Source organism: Ammospiza nelsoni, chromosome 10, assembly GCF_027579445.1.
Source record: "Ammospiza nelsoni isolate bAmmNel1 chromosome 10, bAmmNel1.pri, whole genome shotgun sequence".
Taxonomy (NCBI): Eukaryota; Metazoa; Chordata; class Aves; order Passeriformes; family Passerellidae; genus Ammospiza; species Ammospiza nelsoni.
The window spans coordinates 239,219-257,004 of NC_080642.1; the positions used below are offsets into that span (position 1 = coordinate 239,219).

A 17,786-nucleotide genomic window follows, 5' to 3' on the forward strand; every position below is an offset into this window, starting at 1 on the left:
TATAAATTTGAAGTTCTGTGAAAGCAGGAGGGATTACTAGTTACAGTCTGTAATGACAAAAGTATACTTTATCAAACAAATATTGGAGAGTTCTGCATACTCAAAGACTACTCTATGGAAAATGGTAGCATACTCTTTTAAAGCCAAGTCTACATTGTCCTCCCCTTGTCTGTATTCATACTGGAGAGTAGGGACATTACTTCTTTTTAAGCTTAGTTGGAGAGAACCAAGAAAGTGTAAAAGTATGATACTTATTACCTGCCTGAAAATTTGGTTTAGCACGTATGTTTTGTTACATTAATACAATAAGATAAGGAGAGATGCTGAGTAAGATGAAAACCAGCATGTTTTGGATTAACAAATACAGTTAGTGAAGAAACATCACCTGTGAAAAGAATTCTGCTGTAGCCTCTGTAACTCACTATGATCAAGTGTTTAACCATGGCCTCAGGAAAGGTATGACATCTATACCAAATTCTATGCAGCTTATTTTCAATAAAATGACCTTTATGTCATTATTTGCCACTATTTCCTTCACAGTTGCTGTAGGCAGCTTTTGCAGGAAAGCAAAAATCCGTTTTTTCCCTTGCAATAGCATCACTTGATACATCAAGCAGTTTTCTGCTCTAATCTGAACGTACTCAAAACAGCACTATACTCTAAACATCATTATTCAGAAGAATCACAGCATTACTTAGATTGCAACTCAAATATTGGAACTTCATTTGCCATTATGAAGCATATAATCTAAGGTTTTCCTTAAATGGTGACAGCTCAGAGCAACTCTTAAAAGCTTAAGAAGCATTTTTTCCATATACATCTTTGTTTTATGTATAAGGTAAGAAAAAAAAAAGGAACAAAAACCCCCAAACAAGCAAACAAAACGCAGTCAAAATCAGAATGACAGGCTACTAACTCAGTCTTTGGAATTAAAAGTAATTCCAAAAGCTTACTCCTAAAACATACCATTCAAACTTCACAAAAGAGAATGCCAAAAGCCAAAGACTACTTACACATCATGAAAAGCAGAAGAAAAATCCCAAATAGTCAGAACACCAAGGTGTTCAACCACTTGCTTACTGAACAGCTCCATCAAATCAGACGGGACTTTTCTGTGCTCAAGTTTTACATCTTTTCTCTCAGATATATTAATATGGCTTTCTTGGGAGAGACCATAAAGCTCAGTACTACCTTCAGTAAGTTATATATAGCTTTGGAACTTGGAAATAATAATCTAATAGATCAAAAAAATACTAGTAATTGGTTTTAGTTGTTTTCATAATCATACTAAGCTCTTTTACAAAATGTCAGCATATGTTCACATAAGTAATGATGTAGCTTGACAAGCCATAGAAACAGTACGCTTGCCTGTGAAATTCTTACTTGCAAAATGGACATAACAAAAAAGAGGCCAAATCCTCTTTCATAATTTCAAATTATTTTCCCAGCTTATCTCTAAATATCAAAATCTGTAACAGCAAAACACAAAGTTTAACTTACATAAACTCTATGCCAAACCAAAAAAAAAAAACCACAAAAAACCCCAAAAAGTGGCTCTCAAAACCCAACTTCAATCAGGTTTAGCTGTTTTCTTGTTCGTTTTCAGCTTTCCAGTGGCAATCAGATACTGGGGTTCATGCTTCCATCGTTTGTGTCCTTGTAATTCTTCCTCTAACAGACTTGAAGTATGCCCTTCTCCATAGCTAAGGTCCTGGCTCTCCAAAAATGGCATCAGTTTTGATAGTTTGCTTGTTTTTACTTCCTTTTTCACTCCTTTCATTAGCCCATTTGCTTCAGATAGTAGATATCTTCCCTTTATTTCTCAGTCCTTTTCCACTTCCTATGTTTGCAATTCATTCTTATTATCAGCAGGTTGATATTTTCAGACGTAAGAGATGAAAGGCTTTACGGACTCCATTTCTCTGCTGTCAAGTACACTTCCCAAATCTAAACAGGACATAGATATAGCAATCTATGACTCCAGTTCAAAGTCTGAGCATCGCAGTGAAGGGAGCCAAATATGTGTTAGGTAAACACATTATCAGAAGACAAGAATCAAACAGAAAGAGAGGAACAGACATAAATATTCAGCTAATGCTCAACTGAGATTCTTCAGCGCTGTTTTTTACTCTGTGGTACCTGAATGGGTGTAGTTTACCAAGTCCTTCCTCCATAAGTCAAGCGGCATGCATTGAGACATATGTATGGAAGTGAAAAACGTCATTTTTTCACTGCAAGTGGAAAAGCAGTAAAGGAAAACTGTTAGAAAGCTGGCAGCTATAAAATAATTTGTTTTAATTTATTTTGCAAGGACTACCTCATTCACTGACACACGAGTGGATCAGATTCTACTTTGCATCTAGCATGGTCTTATTGTTCAAAGTGTCTATTGAAATTACTAGATAGCATATTGCAATACATGCCTATGATTCTAGCATTCCATCAAAAAAAATTTTCACAAAAATCATTGGAGTTCTGTTAAGTAAAATATTAAAAGTAAGTGTTTCACAAATTTAAGTACTGCCTTTTTACTAAGTCCTGGGAAGTAATTATCAGAGGAACTCCCTCCTGCACCTGTATATTATTCAGAAATAGTAAAAAGTACTTTTAAAATTTTGAATTAAATACCATCTTTGGACATAGCCTGCAAAAGTAAGAATTTTTATGAAGTGTCACTGACCACCTTTTCTGAAACAATCGGTCCAGATGATCTCTTTGTTTATCAGGCAATACTAAGATAGAAACATGAAACTAATTGATTTAGAGAGGGTTTGTCTGAAGGAGAAGACGCATTATTAACCTTTTATTACCTTTTCACCTCTAAAATGAGATTAAACGCTTGCAAATAATGATGCCTTAGGTTTTAGCTTTTATATTTTTCAGCTTCTGTACTGCTTTAGTGTATAGTTCAGAGTTTCATATTAAGGGATGGTGAGCTCTCTTCACAGAGTAGGTAGACAAGACAATTCCTTTCCTAGCTTGGGACCAAGGACAGCCACCCAAATTTCAGGCCCAAAAGCATAAACAACATGGGCTGAAAAGAGAAAAACAAGAAGGATGGGACTTCATAACCTAAAGCTATAATTGGACAATTAACTCCAATATGCTAATGGACCAGAACTTATAAAAGTGAGAGACCTTGTGACTGGTGGTCCATTTTTTGGTGACCATTTTGGGTTCATCTTGGATGTAGCTCTGGCTGGGCTCCTGGGCTGCCCAAGGTGTATCCATTCAGGCCTTTTAATAAATTCCTACTCTGTTCTTTAACTCCATCCAGCCTCTGTTCTAGGTCAGCCTTGGTATGACATCAGTTAGAATGCATGAATACACATTTTGGTTTTGAGGGGTTTTTTGTAAAGCATTGTACTAACAAGCAACATTTTGAAGAAATGAACTCTGGAAAAATTTCAGGAGTTTGCATGCTTCTAAATTAACATTTAGGAGCAAATTCATTTTTATAACTTATTTGAAGCATTTATATTTTGAGCACAAAGACAGCAAAACTGAAAATTAACATGGGACATGTAACCTGAAGTATTATGCAAAATATTGAATATGTTATTTATGCAAAATACCATAGGATCAAGCTATAAATCAATCAGAGCCTTAACTTTGTTAAATATTTTTTGTTTTATTTCACTTGCTGAAGCCTTTTTGGTAGCAAAGGCTCCTGCTGCAAGTTCCCTCTTCCCTGTTCTGAATTTTCAGGATATTTTCTTCTACTGAATCCTTCACAATAAACCAAAAAAACCCCATAAAACAAACCACCCACCCACATCACTGAAATAAAGATGTTATTTTTCTCTAAATAAAAGTTTAGGATGAGAAGTTTAGGTATTCTGGGAAAAATGCTAGGGGCTGAGTATCCTAAGTACAGTTGCATTATTTAGTTATTAATTTGTAAACACAGAGAATGGAGTTGTAAAGCAGTTGGAGGAAAAGATGAGGCCTTTTAATTTTTCTGTGCTTTTTTGTTTTAAATATTTATTGGAAGGATATCTATATCTTCTTTGCTACTTTTATTAGAAGAGAGCTTGGCTTCAATTTTTGAAGTAGTATTTTTGTGATGGAATATTTATGAGGCAGGCTAGCTACTCTTCCACAGCTAAACAAGCTGCTATGACAATGACAAAAGCGTTCTACATACCTTCAAGATAATGAACTGTAATAGCCAGGCTAAGCAACAGCAATACTACCCCATCTGAGTCACTCCAAATAGCTCGAGACATTTAATTTCTAATATTAAAATCTTACAATCCAAAGCACACTTCAACAGTCACTTCACAATTTAGTTTTACTGGTGAAACTGTGATGGCACAATTAGTTTTAAAATACTGTAAAGCTTCTTGGAAAAGATTTATTTATTCATAACCAGAAAACTGTTGGGATAATCTTTTAACTGACCTTACTAATAACATCTGACCCAGCATGCAACACCTCTCAAAACGCTGGTCTTCTACAGTGGGATTCCAAGCTATTAGTAGCAGAAGTGAATAAGTTAAATAACCTCCCTTCAAAACATAGTAGTATGCATATAGCATCACAAAGCAGATATTGTACCATCAAAATAATCTTCAACAAATACTGCCTGCAGATTAATTACTCCCTTCCTTATACTCTTTAAGTATTCCACTATAAAGAAAGACTTTAGAACTTCTGGTTATATGTTCATAACAAACAGGAACTTCAGGTAAATGCCTTAAACACAGAGTTTGTCAGGAATCTAGGAGACATCAAAACAATCCTGTTATTTTAATTCTGAAACAAACACTGCATATACTAACTGCTTCAGTACCTGATGGCAAAATCTAAATCACCTGGACACAGGCAGTTACTTAACAGTAAAGTGGACTGTTAAGAATGCCCACGTATGCTTTCATTAGTATATACAATAATCACCATGTTAGATAAACAAGAAATTTTGCCGAACACAAAATGATAGTGTAGCTGTTACTACTTATACTTTTGATGTAACATTAAATGTGAGGATCTGTGAAATGCCAGGACTGTGCTCTGCATTTTCCCAGCATGTTTCATCTACCTACAGGTACGACAGTACTACTAGTTCTCAGAAAATAGATACTTAAATCTACATCAACTCTAATAATGTTCTGTCTCTTATAAGCAAGTCTCGTGCAATGTCTCGTGCAAAGTCTCGCCTTGTCATGTCACCCACATACTGCAGGTTGTCTAAGAATTCTTCTTAATGACTTGTTTTAGATTCTAAGAACCTCTGATGCCTACACACACCCAGAGACATCAAGCTGCAAAATAAGATAAAAGCCAAACAGGTCTTGTTTCTCCAACCTATGGTAGTAAGCAAAAGAGCAATAAATTATGTATTTGTCACTGCAAGATGAACATTCCTGGCAAGCTATATACGGCAAATTGTTCTATTATTAATCTGACTATATAAGAACAACATGATGTCTGGAGGAAAGACCTAGCCCTTATCATGCAGAAGTATCTTCCATTCTATTTCTGCTGTAGTCAAGAAAGGCTGAAGTGTACCACATTCACTCTTCTCTCATCAGTCCAGCACAGAAAAAGTGAATTACAGTACTTCTGTACCTTTCTGCAGTATCATCTCATACAAAGGATACTGTATTTTACATTGGAAAATATTAAAAACACCTGAGCCCAAGAGAAACAGCTGTATACTTGTGATATTCTCCCATTAAAGGTTCATATTTCTTCCTAAAGCTGAGAATTCTGCATCTATGATTGTATTTAAATAAGCAAACAATTATAAAAGAGGGGGGAGGGAGAAAGTAATCTAGTTGGATAAATATTCCTCCCTTGCACTGTGGTATTATACCTCTCAGAGAAGGAATACAGCTGTCCAAGCTACAGTTCTACAATAAATCCACAGAATTTGAAAAACTGATTACTCCGCTAGTATTTCTGCTTCTTAAATCCTATTACTGCTGCTAGTGCACTTCAAGGAATGCTAATGCATGAATGACTCTCATTTGGCACTGTTTATTCAAAAGTGAGATCACAGAGGATCATGTGGGCCCCCTGCTCCTCCATCAAACATAAGCAGTCAACCACTGCCACTTGGGATGGTTACCATCGCAGGATGGCTACCAGCAGCATGACAAGTTGCTGTTCAGTGGTCTCTAAAGGCAGCAATTATATTTGGCCCTGGGTTGTTAGATATACCTAGACTGTAGATGACTTGGTGTTAGCAATGCTTAGCTTATTTTCTTACAACTGCTTGCTGCAATATGATGAATTCATTATACCTCATTCATTATCTTCACAGAAGATTAAAATCATTTTGCACTTTCTACAAGTATTCAGAGAATTGTTGGGAAAAAAACCCCAAACAGTCAGACATGATGGCATTATGGTAGTGTAGGTCCCTTCCAAGTGAATGGATCAATGCAGTCCATACACAGACAATATTTGTGAAGATGCATTGTGATTCATGAAAAAAATTCTTTCATGGCAACTTCTCCGTACTCTTACTCATACTTAATTTCTTTCATTTATTAAATAAATAGGTTTTGTCTTTGTACTGTTACTATCCATGACCTGATGTCCAAGCTTGTACTTTTTCTTTTCGATTGGCAGTGATGGATGCCAAAGTCTAAAGCTAAACTATTGTTTTAATTTACTCTGTTTCTTTCAAGTGCAGATTTTGTTACAGTTTCCAACTGCCAAAAAAATTTGGGAATTAGACCAGAGGAGTGAACAGGGGAAGGCAGGAAGTGAATAGAAAACCCTTAATCTGGTACAATGACACAACACATAAATCAGTTTTGCTAAGGAAACCGTTTTGTTATCAATAAAAATAATTTACATTTTTATTCTTTACAAATAATTTTGCATTTCTGAGTGCTTTAATGAAAGGAAAAAAACTTCCTAAATATAAGTATTACCAATTTCCCATGACCACAAAAGGTAACCTCAGACTAATGTCTTAATTTATAAATAAATTCTCAGTAATAGCAGAAGAGACTAGAACAGACAAGTACTACATTAAATATATAGTGTTCCTCAAATTCCACTTTATGGCTTTTGAAGTTCATAACAAACAGAAAGTCTCATTCAAAAGTATCAGAAAGAAAGAGAGATATGAAGAATGAACATAGCATATGCTACACTGTAAGATGTCATACCACTCTGTTAGTAGTATTACTAGTATTCTTTCCACTTATAGTAAATAAATGGACAGCAAAAATATATAGTGTTAAAATAAGAAGACGCTAGGGAAACAAATGAAGGAAAGTTCTATTTGTCTTCTAAACAGATACTCATCGTCATTCTTTCTCAGACAGGTTTTCCTTCTGCCTCTTAGAAAAACACCAAAGAAATTTCACCTAGATTAGGACATATCATTATGAACAACCCATTACCACAGGATCCATTAAAAACACCAGGAAAGCTGCTGTCACATTTAATCCAACTCCACCCACTTTCAGAGACAAAGGCATTATAGTTCAGGACCCTGCTTGGTTGCTTTGGAAACAACAAATTGCTTTCATTCTTTTCTTCTGTGCCACTGACCCATCCAAATGAATAAATGCAAGCCCTGATTCTCTAAAGAGAAAGTAAAAATGTTGAATTTAACAATCCATTTTGGGTGACAACAGGAAATAAATACATTAAAATCCTCACCTCTGCATATAAGCTCCATTTTCTTTGAGAGATCATTCTAAAACACCACAAAAGGACATGTTTATTGAAAATAACATCAGTTCTACTTACCTCAAACAATTTTCTATCAGTGACAAGAAAGTTGTGAACTGACAACCAGACATTTAGCAGCTGGACTTATCCCTCCGTAGCTCTACTAAAGTATGCATAAGAGCGTTTATCTGAAATCAAATTAAATTGATAAATAAATTAAGTATTTATCTGAAATGAAAAGAACTTACTTTGACTTGGTTAGAGTCCATTCCTACAGATGGCTTTGATAAAGTTCACATCAATTGAGACAAATCATTGTTCAGTAATAGCTTTTCAATGAACTAATCTTGAATTCTGTGAGTAGGCTTTCTTCTAATTTCCATAGGAAACTATGGGTTCAGCATTTCTAATAGTCACAAACTACAGGGTAATCGAGAGTGCTTTGGGAAGGAGAATTCAGAACCAATTTTCCAGACATACTTCACATTGTCAAAAGTCTGCAAGTCCTCTATCTCCAGGGTATATGCAAAATAAGAGCAAAGTACTGGAACTTCAGAGAATAAGGCTTAAGCTATGGACAGCCCCAAGGCAAGTGATCTACCATAGCAATACTCAAGAAGTGAGAAAGGCTTCCCCCAGATATGAGGCAAATAAGGTATGCAGGACCCTTGGCTAGGTATGACAGGGAATAAGGAGGCACCACAATCTCTCTTGGAACCAACATGAGAACAAAAGGAACAAGGAATGGGAGGTGAGGCAGAAGAATGCTTCTAGTTTTCTCAGTAAGGTTTAGCTATGATGACATAAAGAACCACTAACTAGAGAATGAAAGTAACTGCACCAGCTAAAAAGAAAAAGAATAAAAATCATGATTTATTGTAGAGCATAATGTCTGAAATTAGCTCTTATGTCTCCACGAAAAGATTTTTAAGGAACAAATTTGTAACCAGCACTTGAAAGAACAATTTCTTCATTAAATGTTAAAAACTTAATGTTTCAGAAAAGCAATCACAAAATGATAAGGTCAAAGTACAAACAGAAAGATACAAATTCTGGCAGCAAATGAAAGTGAGACAAAGAAAAATGATGTGGCAGAGCTTGAGAAACAAGTCTACAAAGTAAAATATGAATACTGCAATGTTTTTTCTGACAAGAGTTGTATTGAACATATGCCCATTTAGTTTTCCCCTCTAGAGCAGAATATATATTGCTTAAGTAAGATTTAAGAAATTATTTATTTAGAGTTTGTTTCCAAAAGTAAATTAGGATTTGACTAAGTTTCAGTGGTTATAAAACTGCTCTATCTTCAGAAACTGAAACAAAAAGCAAAGCTCTTTACCTGAAGTTTTATTTAATTAACACACACCTATGTACCAAACCATGACCAGAATCAATTTACAACTGGTATTCCTTTTGTCTTGTTTCCCTGCTGCAAGAGAATTGCAGTTTGTTTGTGGTGTGATTTTAGTACGCATTTTCCTCTGTGCTGGCTAGACATGCTCGACAGACTTCTAAATAATAACTTAAAGTATCCATACATATATAATGTTCAGTATATTTACACAATTATAGAGTATGCTGTACAAAACCGTAATGAAAGCTAAATAAAACATAATAGAACACACCTTTGAGTTAGATATCCACTCCTGATCAGGCTTCTTTTCATTACTGGAGTCTATTTCCTCTTCTAGGGGACCATTCCACCAAGTTGTCTACTTGAAGCTCATTCCTACAGAGAGGGCATTTGGCTGTGCAAAAGCCCAAGCAACATTAAAAGAAATGTATTAAATCTAGTTATTTATAGTGAATGATAAATATCACCTTTACAAAGCACCTTTTATGCATTTATTATACTGATGTAAAAACATCCTCAAGGATTCATTCTTGTAACACAATTTCTCATTTATGATGTGACAGTCAAAATATTTTATTTGCAAGAACATTAACATGACCTAAATGCTGCACATTTTATAAACACTCAGCCTTCCTTAAAAGTGAATTGGTCTTCTTGCTGAGCATATTTATATTGAAATATGTATCTTAAGGTTTTAAAGCAAGGATATATTTGGGCTATGAGAGTAAGATTATTTAAAATATGAGAAAAATAAACCACCTTTCAAAGACAATATCTTCCTTAGTTACAAACAAAAGAATGACCTTTTACCCTTTTTCTTCAAAGCCTGCACAGAAATAATAGCAGTCTGATGAAATATGCTTTGTCAGGACCAGACACAGGGTATCTTCTCTTTTTCCCCAACAGACACATGAAATGAGACATAATTTAACACCAAAAGCCTTTTTCTCTGAAGTACATTCTAGATAAATCAAAATTTATACAATAGCACTTTCATAGGACTACTAAGAAAATGTAATAATAGACTGTGTGCACTATACAAATGGACAATTTTGTGAGGCAAACATGACAGACATGAAAAACTTCTGCCTAATGAAGCAACCCTTTAAAATTAGGTAACACTGTTTATATAGAAATCTGGCCACAGAACCAAGGCATCTTTAGAGAGGATTCAAAGCAGACCTCACAAAGCACATGAATACTGGGGGCTGCTAATCTGGAATGAATTGATAGCCAATTAGACAGACTAGCAGTCATAGTCTGATACATTAATTTATTGTAGCAATAAAGATATCTTTTCAACAGGCAGACTCTTTAACACAAACAAATTTGAAATAACAGTTTTCCAAACATAGTGAATGAATGAACCATTCTTGATTTGGCAGCAAACCAAAAATCCTCCAGTGACAAGCCAAAATAAATTACTTCTATTAAATCTGAAAAATATTTTCTGGGAAAAAACCCACAACCTCCTAACAGTGCTCATAAACTTTTTCTTTTTTAATAAAAAATTCACAACTTTATGCATCCCTTCTCCACTTTAGTACCATAATTATAAACAAAACACAAAAATTAGCTGAACATTGCCAACGCAGATACTGAAGACTTATGGTAAAAGCATGTGAAAATGACAAAAAAGTCTTACAATGAACAGCTAAAAGAAAAACAATATTTGAATGCACATCTGGCAAGCTTTTGTAAGAATGCAGTTGATACACAAAGACAGATTACTACAGAGATCTTACAGCTTTATTGTAGCTTCTGCATAGGATTTTTACTTACTTGCACAACTCTAAATTTAGTCTCAACAGAAGACTAAAATGAAGGTAGTATTAACTCTCAAGCTGTTACATACCAAGAAGTTTTTCCAATTTTGGTAAATGCTTTTAGGTTCACATTAGAAAGATAAAATGATTTCCAAGTTTGTAACACTGTGACATGCTAAGCTTTTCACTCAGCGGTTTTGTGCTTGCAGCTTCACATCTCATTTGTATTAATAATGGAAACCATCATCTTGTCTGGAAGAATCCTGCTTGAACCCAAGCTGCTCTGGGGAGAGGGTATGCAGTTTATTGGTCTGCTTTGTCTTCAAGGTGATACCTAAAGTACTTTCCCATGTTATTTACTATGAGAGAATTGCATTGTAACTATTCAGGCACAGAAACCACCCAGATCAAATGCAGTACTAGTATAAATACCTATCATGTGGAAACAGTGAATTCCTCAACTTTGGAATTTAGATGCATTTTAGATGCACGTCAGAGTCAACTTTGGAATTTATAGATGCATGTTTAGATGTCAGTGTTTTGGCTAAGAGCTGCAAAAACTTCCTTGACGATCAGGAATCATTTTGAAGGTAAGAAAGCTTATTCACTCACTGTTTTAGAAACTTATGATAGTTCAAAAGAGCAGAACCCATACCCACCTCTGTTCAGACTTCACTACTGTTAAAGCAATCTATAGACCAACACAGGAGTGGACAAAGGTGGTAGTTCTGGAGATTCCATGGTCCTTTCTTGGCAAAGCATAGTAAGTAACTTGACTTTACAGTCAAGTAGTATATAATGATGATAATTCCATCACATCATAACCCAGTTTATTTCTCTCCACGTTAAAAGCACCAGAAGGTTCAGTAGGGACACTGACTCCAACAAACATATCAAGAACCTCTGCACTGGAAAAAGGTCTCTGCAAGTGCTCTTTCCTTCACTAGTTTCCCTCAAATTTATCAGAAACTCTAGAGAGTGGGATAGCTGCATCAGAATTTCGTGTATCTGGCAATGGAACAATGTCAGTCCAGAAGCCAGACAGAGCACCCTTTCCACCTCTGTCTTCTTAGGTTGACTGACTATGCACAAGTAGGGACTAACCTGTCCCTCCCTGCTTGTTCCTAATAAAGAGCACCAGCCAGGTTTGTACTAACATTTGCAGCTCTATTCTGAAGGGGAGTCAGAACAACTCCCAAGAGTAAATGCAGCAGAACTGGATACAGATGGTGAGACTACCATGCCGTTATATTTCCCTAGAAAGGGCAAATAAAAAGGAAAAGTATATCTTAGAAGTGTACAAGAAAAATAAATACTATGGTTTTCAAAAGAGCAATTCAAGTATACTCATTCAATCTTTTTTCTGGATAGAGCCCAGAGAAAGGACTAAAGATGGCCCTTTAGGAAGACAGATATTTCATTGTCCAAGCTTATCAGCTTTGAAAAAGGAGTGTAGACATGATTTTAATTTAACAACCTACTTGGACAAGTGGTACTTAGAACTCAAAGTATGTATGCAATACACTGTCTAACAGGAATAAGCAATTCTCCTGGGGCAGCTGTTCAAGTAGCAATTATACTATGGATGTGACATTATTTATAGTTAAGATTGCTTTAAGTTTTAAGAAATTCAAGCCATACTTGGTTAATAATTAAGCTCTAAATAATTATTGAACAATTTTCAAATAATTTTTCCATCCTGTATTCTTTAGAAAAATAAACAACAACCTTCTAGAAAAGGTTCTGACCATATCTCATTGGTCTTCCAGATCCTGAAAATCAACAAGGGTGTCCTCCTTGTTGTCTTACAAAACCTGCAAATAACACTAATGTTCAAAGGGGCGAAGATGTTATATTTTGACCTATTTCTTTGGAATACCCTAGTACTTTTATATTTCAAGAGCAATAAATCTTTTTATTTGGCACTTCATTTGGTATCCTTACTAATATTTCATTCTGGCATATAAGCAAAAAGGCACCTGTCTCCTCCCTCTTCCTTGGCTGGTTTAAGGAGTTAATGACACAATCTCCAGAAGTGCCAAAGTGAATCTGCCTAGTCAGTGAGCAGTAGTGCTCACTACTCATAGAGTGGCACTGTAATTACAGTACCACCTCAGTTTTGTCTTCCTATCAAATAAATCTCCCTTGGGAAAGCAGATCTGTATGCTTTTACTATCAGGACAGACCACAGGAAGTAGTACCTGTCTATCGCCACAGCAGTACAGAGCACGCCGACACACGAAGACAACACAGCACATGGCACCGCTCCACGCTCCCGGCAGGCCTCGGCAGCGAGCCCCGGCAGCCGCGGCCGTTTCCCGCCCGCAGAGCACGGGCCGCGCGCGCCCCCGCATACGGCCCCGCCTCGTGGCAGTCTTCCCCTTCGCCGGGAGAAGAGCACCCTCGGCCAATCAGAGGCCTTCCCTCGAGCTCCGTCCGCGCGGGTAATGGCCAATGGGGAGCCAGCACCCGAGGCGAGGGGTTCGAGGCGGTTAACGGTTGACAGTTGGTGCTGGTCGGTCGCGGCGGCGGGCGTATTGTGGCGCAGTCGGAGTTCGTCACCTTAACGAGGCACCATGGTGGGAGACGGGATCCTTGCGGCTGCGGGGGGAGAAAGGGCGTTTGGGAGACGGGATCCTTGCGGCTGCGAGGGGAGAAAGGGCGTTTGGGAGACGGGATCCTTGTGGCTGCGGGGGGAGAAAGGGCGTTTGGGACAGCTTCTGTTGCGGCACTTCAGGGGAGTTCGTGACTGCGCGTGCTGCGGCAGCACTCGCAGGCAGTCTCTGCTTGAAGTCCCAGTGGTAGTTCTAAGGCAGAAGGGTTGGGGAGAAGATGAGAAATTAGCATGAAACCTTATTAACTTTAGAGGAGGCGAGGCATAGAAACCGACCCGTAGCTAGCAAGACGAGATATGTGCAAAGGAACTCTGTTCGGAGCAGGTACCTCCCGCGCGAAAAGGCGAGGGACGAACTGAAACCTCTGTCGAGGCGGCGGGGAGATAGCGGGACAGGGCATGGTGGCCGCCGGCCGGATCTTTATGCCCGTTTTGGGCCGCCTTGGCGCGTGAAGCCGTACAGGGACGGCGCGTGCTCGAGGGACGGCGGCGGTGAGGGGCGGGCCGGACGGCGCGCGCCGTGAGCCGCTCCCTGGGCATAGCCAATCAGAGGGGGGGGTGTGGCCGACGGCCGTCAGGGGCGGTCCGGCCGGCGCGTGCCGTGGGCCAGTCGCTGGGGCTAGCCAATCAGGGGAGGGGGAGTGGCCGGCGGCGGTGAGGGGCCCGGCGGGCGCCGCGAGTCTCGTAGCGGATCTGCGGGACTGGAGCGGAGGCTGGAATTTGATGAAGCTACCAAAGAAAAGGGAAAGAGCACCCAGACACCTTGCTTTTTCTTTTCTGCCTCTGCTTTTTTCTAGATACACTCTAACAGTAAATTAGAAAAGCAGCTTATTTCCATCTCACGTGTAAGGCAGTTGAGGTATTGGGAGATTAAACATACATGGCACAGTTGCTTAGCATCAAAGGAGCTAGTTTAAATGGGGCAGATTATATTTGATTGGGACTCTTAAGAAGATTTCATGTAGGAATATGTGTGAAGAAAAGATGTACTAATTGCTAGGGCCTAGATACTGGTATGCTTATTATAAAGGAAAATGTACTGAATGGTCCTGTGCAGGAAAGATTCTTGCAACAGTTACCCAGTACATGGTGTGGTAACGAGTCAAGGAGATTGGGAGGATATTATATAAAGAGGTCGTCCAAAAAATAAAAGAAGAGTAAAAAGAGACTAGGCTGAATATTAAAGATGGAATATATATGCAGCATTGTAAATGATAATGAAATTGTATTCACCCATGTGTTCATAGGGACTATGTTGTCTTTAGGATCTTACATATTCACAAAGTCAGTACAGGTCAGTAACGGTGAGTAGTGCCTTGCCAGCAGCCAACCACTTGTTCTCCTAAATTATGACTTAAGGGCAACCAGGGAATATTGCAGCAGAGAAAGATCATGGAAGATACTACCCACATGCGAGTAGCTTCATGTCTAATTATCATTCTCTTTTTACTTTGCAGCGTGAATGCATATCCATCCACGTTGGCCAGGCTGGTGTTCAGATTGGCAATGCATGTTGGGAATTGTATTGTCTTGAACATGGGATCCAGCCTGACGGTCAAGTGCCTAGTGATAATACTATGGGACGTGGAGATGATTCATTTAACACTTTCTTCAGTGAGACAGGAGCTGGTAAACATGTTCCGAGAGCAGTGTTTGTAGACCTAGAACCAACCGTAGTTGGTATGTACCCAACATTAAAGATCTTAAGTGAAAAAGTGAGGATCCTTTATGGATTCCCTACTGTCTTTTTTTGTTTGTTTAGAACACTATAGATTTTAAAACTGTGTTGGGATGCTGCTTTGACATTTGTGGTTATTGTTATTGGAAAGAAATTAAATAATGGTCTACCAGTAACAATATCTGGAAAACAAGAGAACTTTTTTTTATCTGGATCATCTTTCCAGACTGCTGCGCTGTATACGGAGTTTTGCTTGAGTGCTATCCAGTATTGTGTCTGTACCTGTAATGTAGTTTCCTGAGTGATCTCTGTGTTCCTTGAGTACAAATACTTCTTTGTGTGTGCCTGATGTTTACCCTGAAACAAAGGGGCAAAAGTTGTGCCAATTTCTTCGACCAGTCAGACAAGCGGTGTGTAGTCAGAAATGCTGTCTATACTCTTGACACGTGTGCTTTGTGTGTAGTCACTAGGCAGCACACACAGAACTGAACAGATCAAACTTATGATGTGATATTTTGGGTTTTTTGTAGATGAAGTACGTACAGGCACGTATAGGCAGTTATTCCATCCTGAGCAGCTCATTACTGGGAAAGAAGATGCAGCCAATAATTATGCCAGAGGCCATTATACCATTGGAAAAGAGATTGTTGATTTAGTGCTAGACCGCATTCGCAAACTGGTAAGGATTCATTTAGTATTTAAAGTAATTGATACAGCTCTATAGCAAGCTATATTGATCGTTTGCTGGTTTTTTGTTAACAATTTTGTACATAGTTAATTGTTCAAAACAAAATAAACCTTTTATTTCCTGGTGTGCCCCATCCCCCCCTTTAAATAAAAACTCAATCAGTTAAACCAGAACCTTTCAAGAACACTGTTTTTTAAATAATAACAATGTAAAACCAGCAAACTTATGACAAATGTGTTTGAATGATTATTTTAATACTGATTTCTCCAAAACCATCAATAACTTTTTTTCTCCCATTTTTTCCCTTTGTTATAGGCTGACCTCTGCACAGGGCTGCAAGGCTTCCTTATCTTTCATAGTTTTGGTGGAGGCACTGGTTCAGGGTTTGCATCACTGCTCATGGAAAGGCTATCTGTTGACTATGGCAAGAAATCTAAACTGGAGTTTGCAATTTATCCAGCACCACAAGTTTCCACTGCTGTAGTGGAACCCTACAACTCAATTCTAACTACCCACACAACATTAGAGCATTCAGACTGTGCCTTTATGGTAGATAATGAAGCCATTTATGATATATGTCGTCGTAACCTGGACATTGGCCGTCCTACTTACACCAATTTAAACCGATTAATTGGGCAGATTGTTTCATCCATCACAGCTTCACTACGTTTTGATGGAGCCCTCAATGTAGATCTGACAGAATTTCAAACTAACCTGGTTCCATACCCACGAATCCATTTCCCCTTGGTAACATATGCCCCTATCATCTCCGCTGAAAAAGCATATCATGAGCAGTTATCTGTGGCTGAAATTACCCATGCTTGCTTTGAACCAGCCAACCAGATGGTCAAATGTGACCCTCGCCATGGCAAGTACATGGCCTGCTGCATGTTATACAGAGGTGATGTTGTGCCCAAAGATGTCAATGCAGCCATTGCCACTATCAAGACTAAACGTACCATTCAGTTTGTGGATTGGTGCCCAACTGGATTCAAGGTATGTAGCCTATTAAGTACTCGTTATCTAAGTGATTAAGGATTGTGTAGTCTTCAGAGATGACAGTCGTGCTACAATATTTTGATAAAGTACAAAATTGAGCTTTTTTATTTACTTGTAATCATGGTGATTTTTGTTAACAGAAATGAGTCTTTAAGCCTTGGCATTTCTAAGGAAAGTTCTCATTTGTTTTCTTGAAGGTGGGCATTAACTACCAGCCTCCAACTGTGGTGCCAGGTGCTGATCTTGCCAAGGTCCAGCGGGCTGTGTGTATGCTGAGTAACACAACTGCTATTGCAGAAGCATGGGCTCGGCTTGACCACAAATTTGATCTCATGTATACTAAGCGTGCCTTTGTGCATTGGTATGTTGGGGAGGGGATGGAGGAAGGAGAATTCTCTGAAGCTCGGGAAGACCTGGCTGCCCTTGAAAAGGATTATGAAGAAGTTGGCCTAGACTCAATAGAAGCAGAGGCTGAAGAAGGAGACGAATATTGAGAAAACTAAAGCCTGGAAAAATCTGTTTACCAAAACAAAAAAAAATCGCAAAACCCTGTTTGTTTTCAAATGTGCTTCCAAATAAAGTTTCAAACATTATACTGCTGCTTTTTTTTCTTCTTCACTATTAATGTGCACATTCATGAAGGACAATTTGAGATTGCAGGTTTTGGTAGTGGATCTGTTACCTGCTTTAAAAGTACATAGTAATTTTTAGCTTCCTACATTAGCATAGTAAAAAAAAATCTCATATTCTTTACTAGTATGGTCACATGAATAGAGCTTCAGAGACACATGGAAGCATCTCTATCATAGGACATTTGACTTGTGCAGAAAGTGCTGACCCAGCCGGTTACGGCATGGTGCTAACAACACCAAGGTTATGGTTTCAGTCCTCGTATGGACCATTTAGCTAAGAGTGATCCTTGTGGGAATATTCTGTGAAATAACTACGCTTTTGTTTGGGGAGGTTTGTTGGCTGTTAAAGAATTGGTGTATTTAAGTACGAAAAAAGTCTGCTTTTGACCATGGGAGAAGGAAGAACCCAGGTTTTAG

The 17,786-nt window shown here is 38.2% G+C and overlaps 1 protein-coding gene across 2 annotated transcripts; it reads left to right on the plus strand.

Moving 5' to 3' along the window:
* The first annotated feature begins 13,270 nt into the window (after positions 1–13,270).
* Positions 13,271–17,307, plus strand: LOC132077593 (tubulin alpha-3 chain). 2 transcript variants are annotated; one of them, XM_059479400.1, is made up of 5 exons: positions 13,271–13,337; positions 14,830–15,052; positions 15,581–15,729; positions 16,054–16,734; positions 16,935–17,307. In XM_059479400.1, exons 1-5 carry the CDS (start codon positions 13,335–13,337, stop codon positions 17,229–17,231), a joined length of 1,353 nt encoding a protein of 450 aa, XP_059335383.1. In that variant the 5' UTR covers positions 13,271–13,334; the 3' UTR covers positions 17,232–17,307. The 2 variants fall into 2 exon arrangements, with proteins under 2 accessions (XP_059335383.1, XP_059335384.1); XM_059479401.1 differs by lacking the exon at positions 13,271–13,337 and adding an exon at positions 14,175–14,231.
* Positions 17,308–17,786: the final 479 nt, after the last annotated feature.

What these genes read in the sequence shown, in the direction of transcription:
- LOC132077593 (XM_059479400.1), top strand. An exon ending in CCTAGAACCAACCGTAGTTG is followed by an intron (nt 15,053 to 15,580) that starts GTATGTACCCAA and finishes GGTTTTTTGTAG; the next exon opens with ATGAAGTACGTACAGGCACG. An exon ending in GGTGCCCAACTGGATTCAAG is followed by an intron (nt 16,735 to 16,934) that starts GTATGTAGCCTA and finishes GTTTTCTTGAAG; the next exon opens with GTGGGCATTAACTACCAGCC.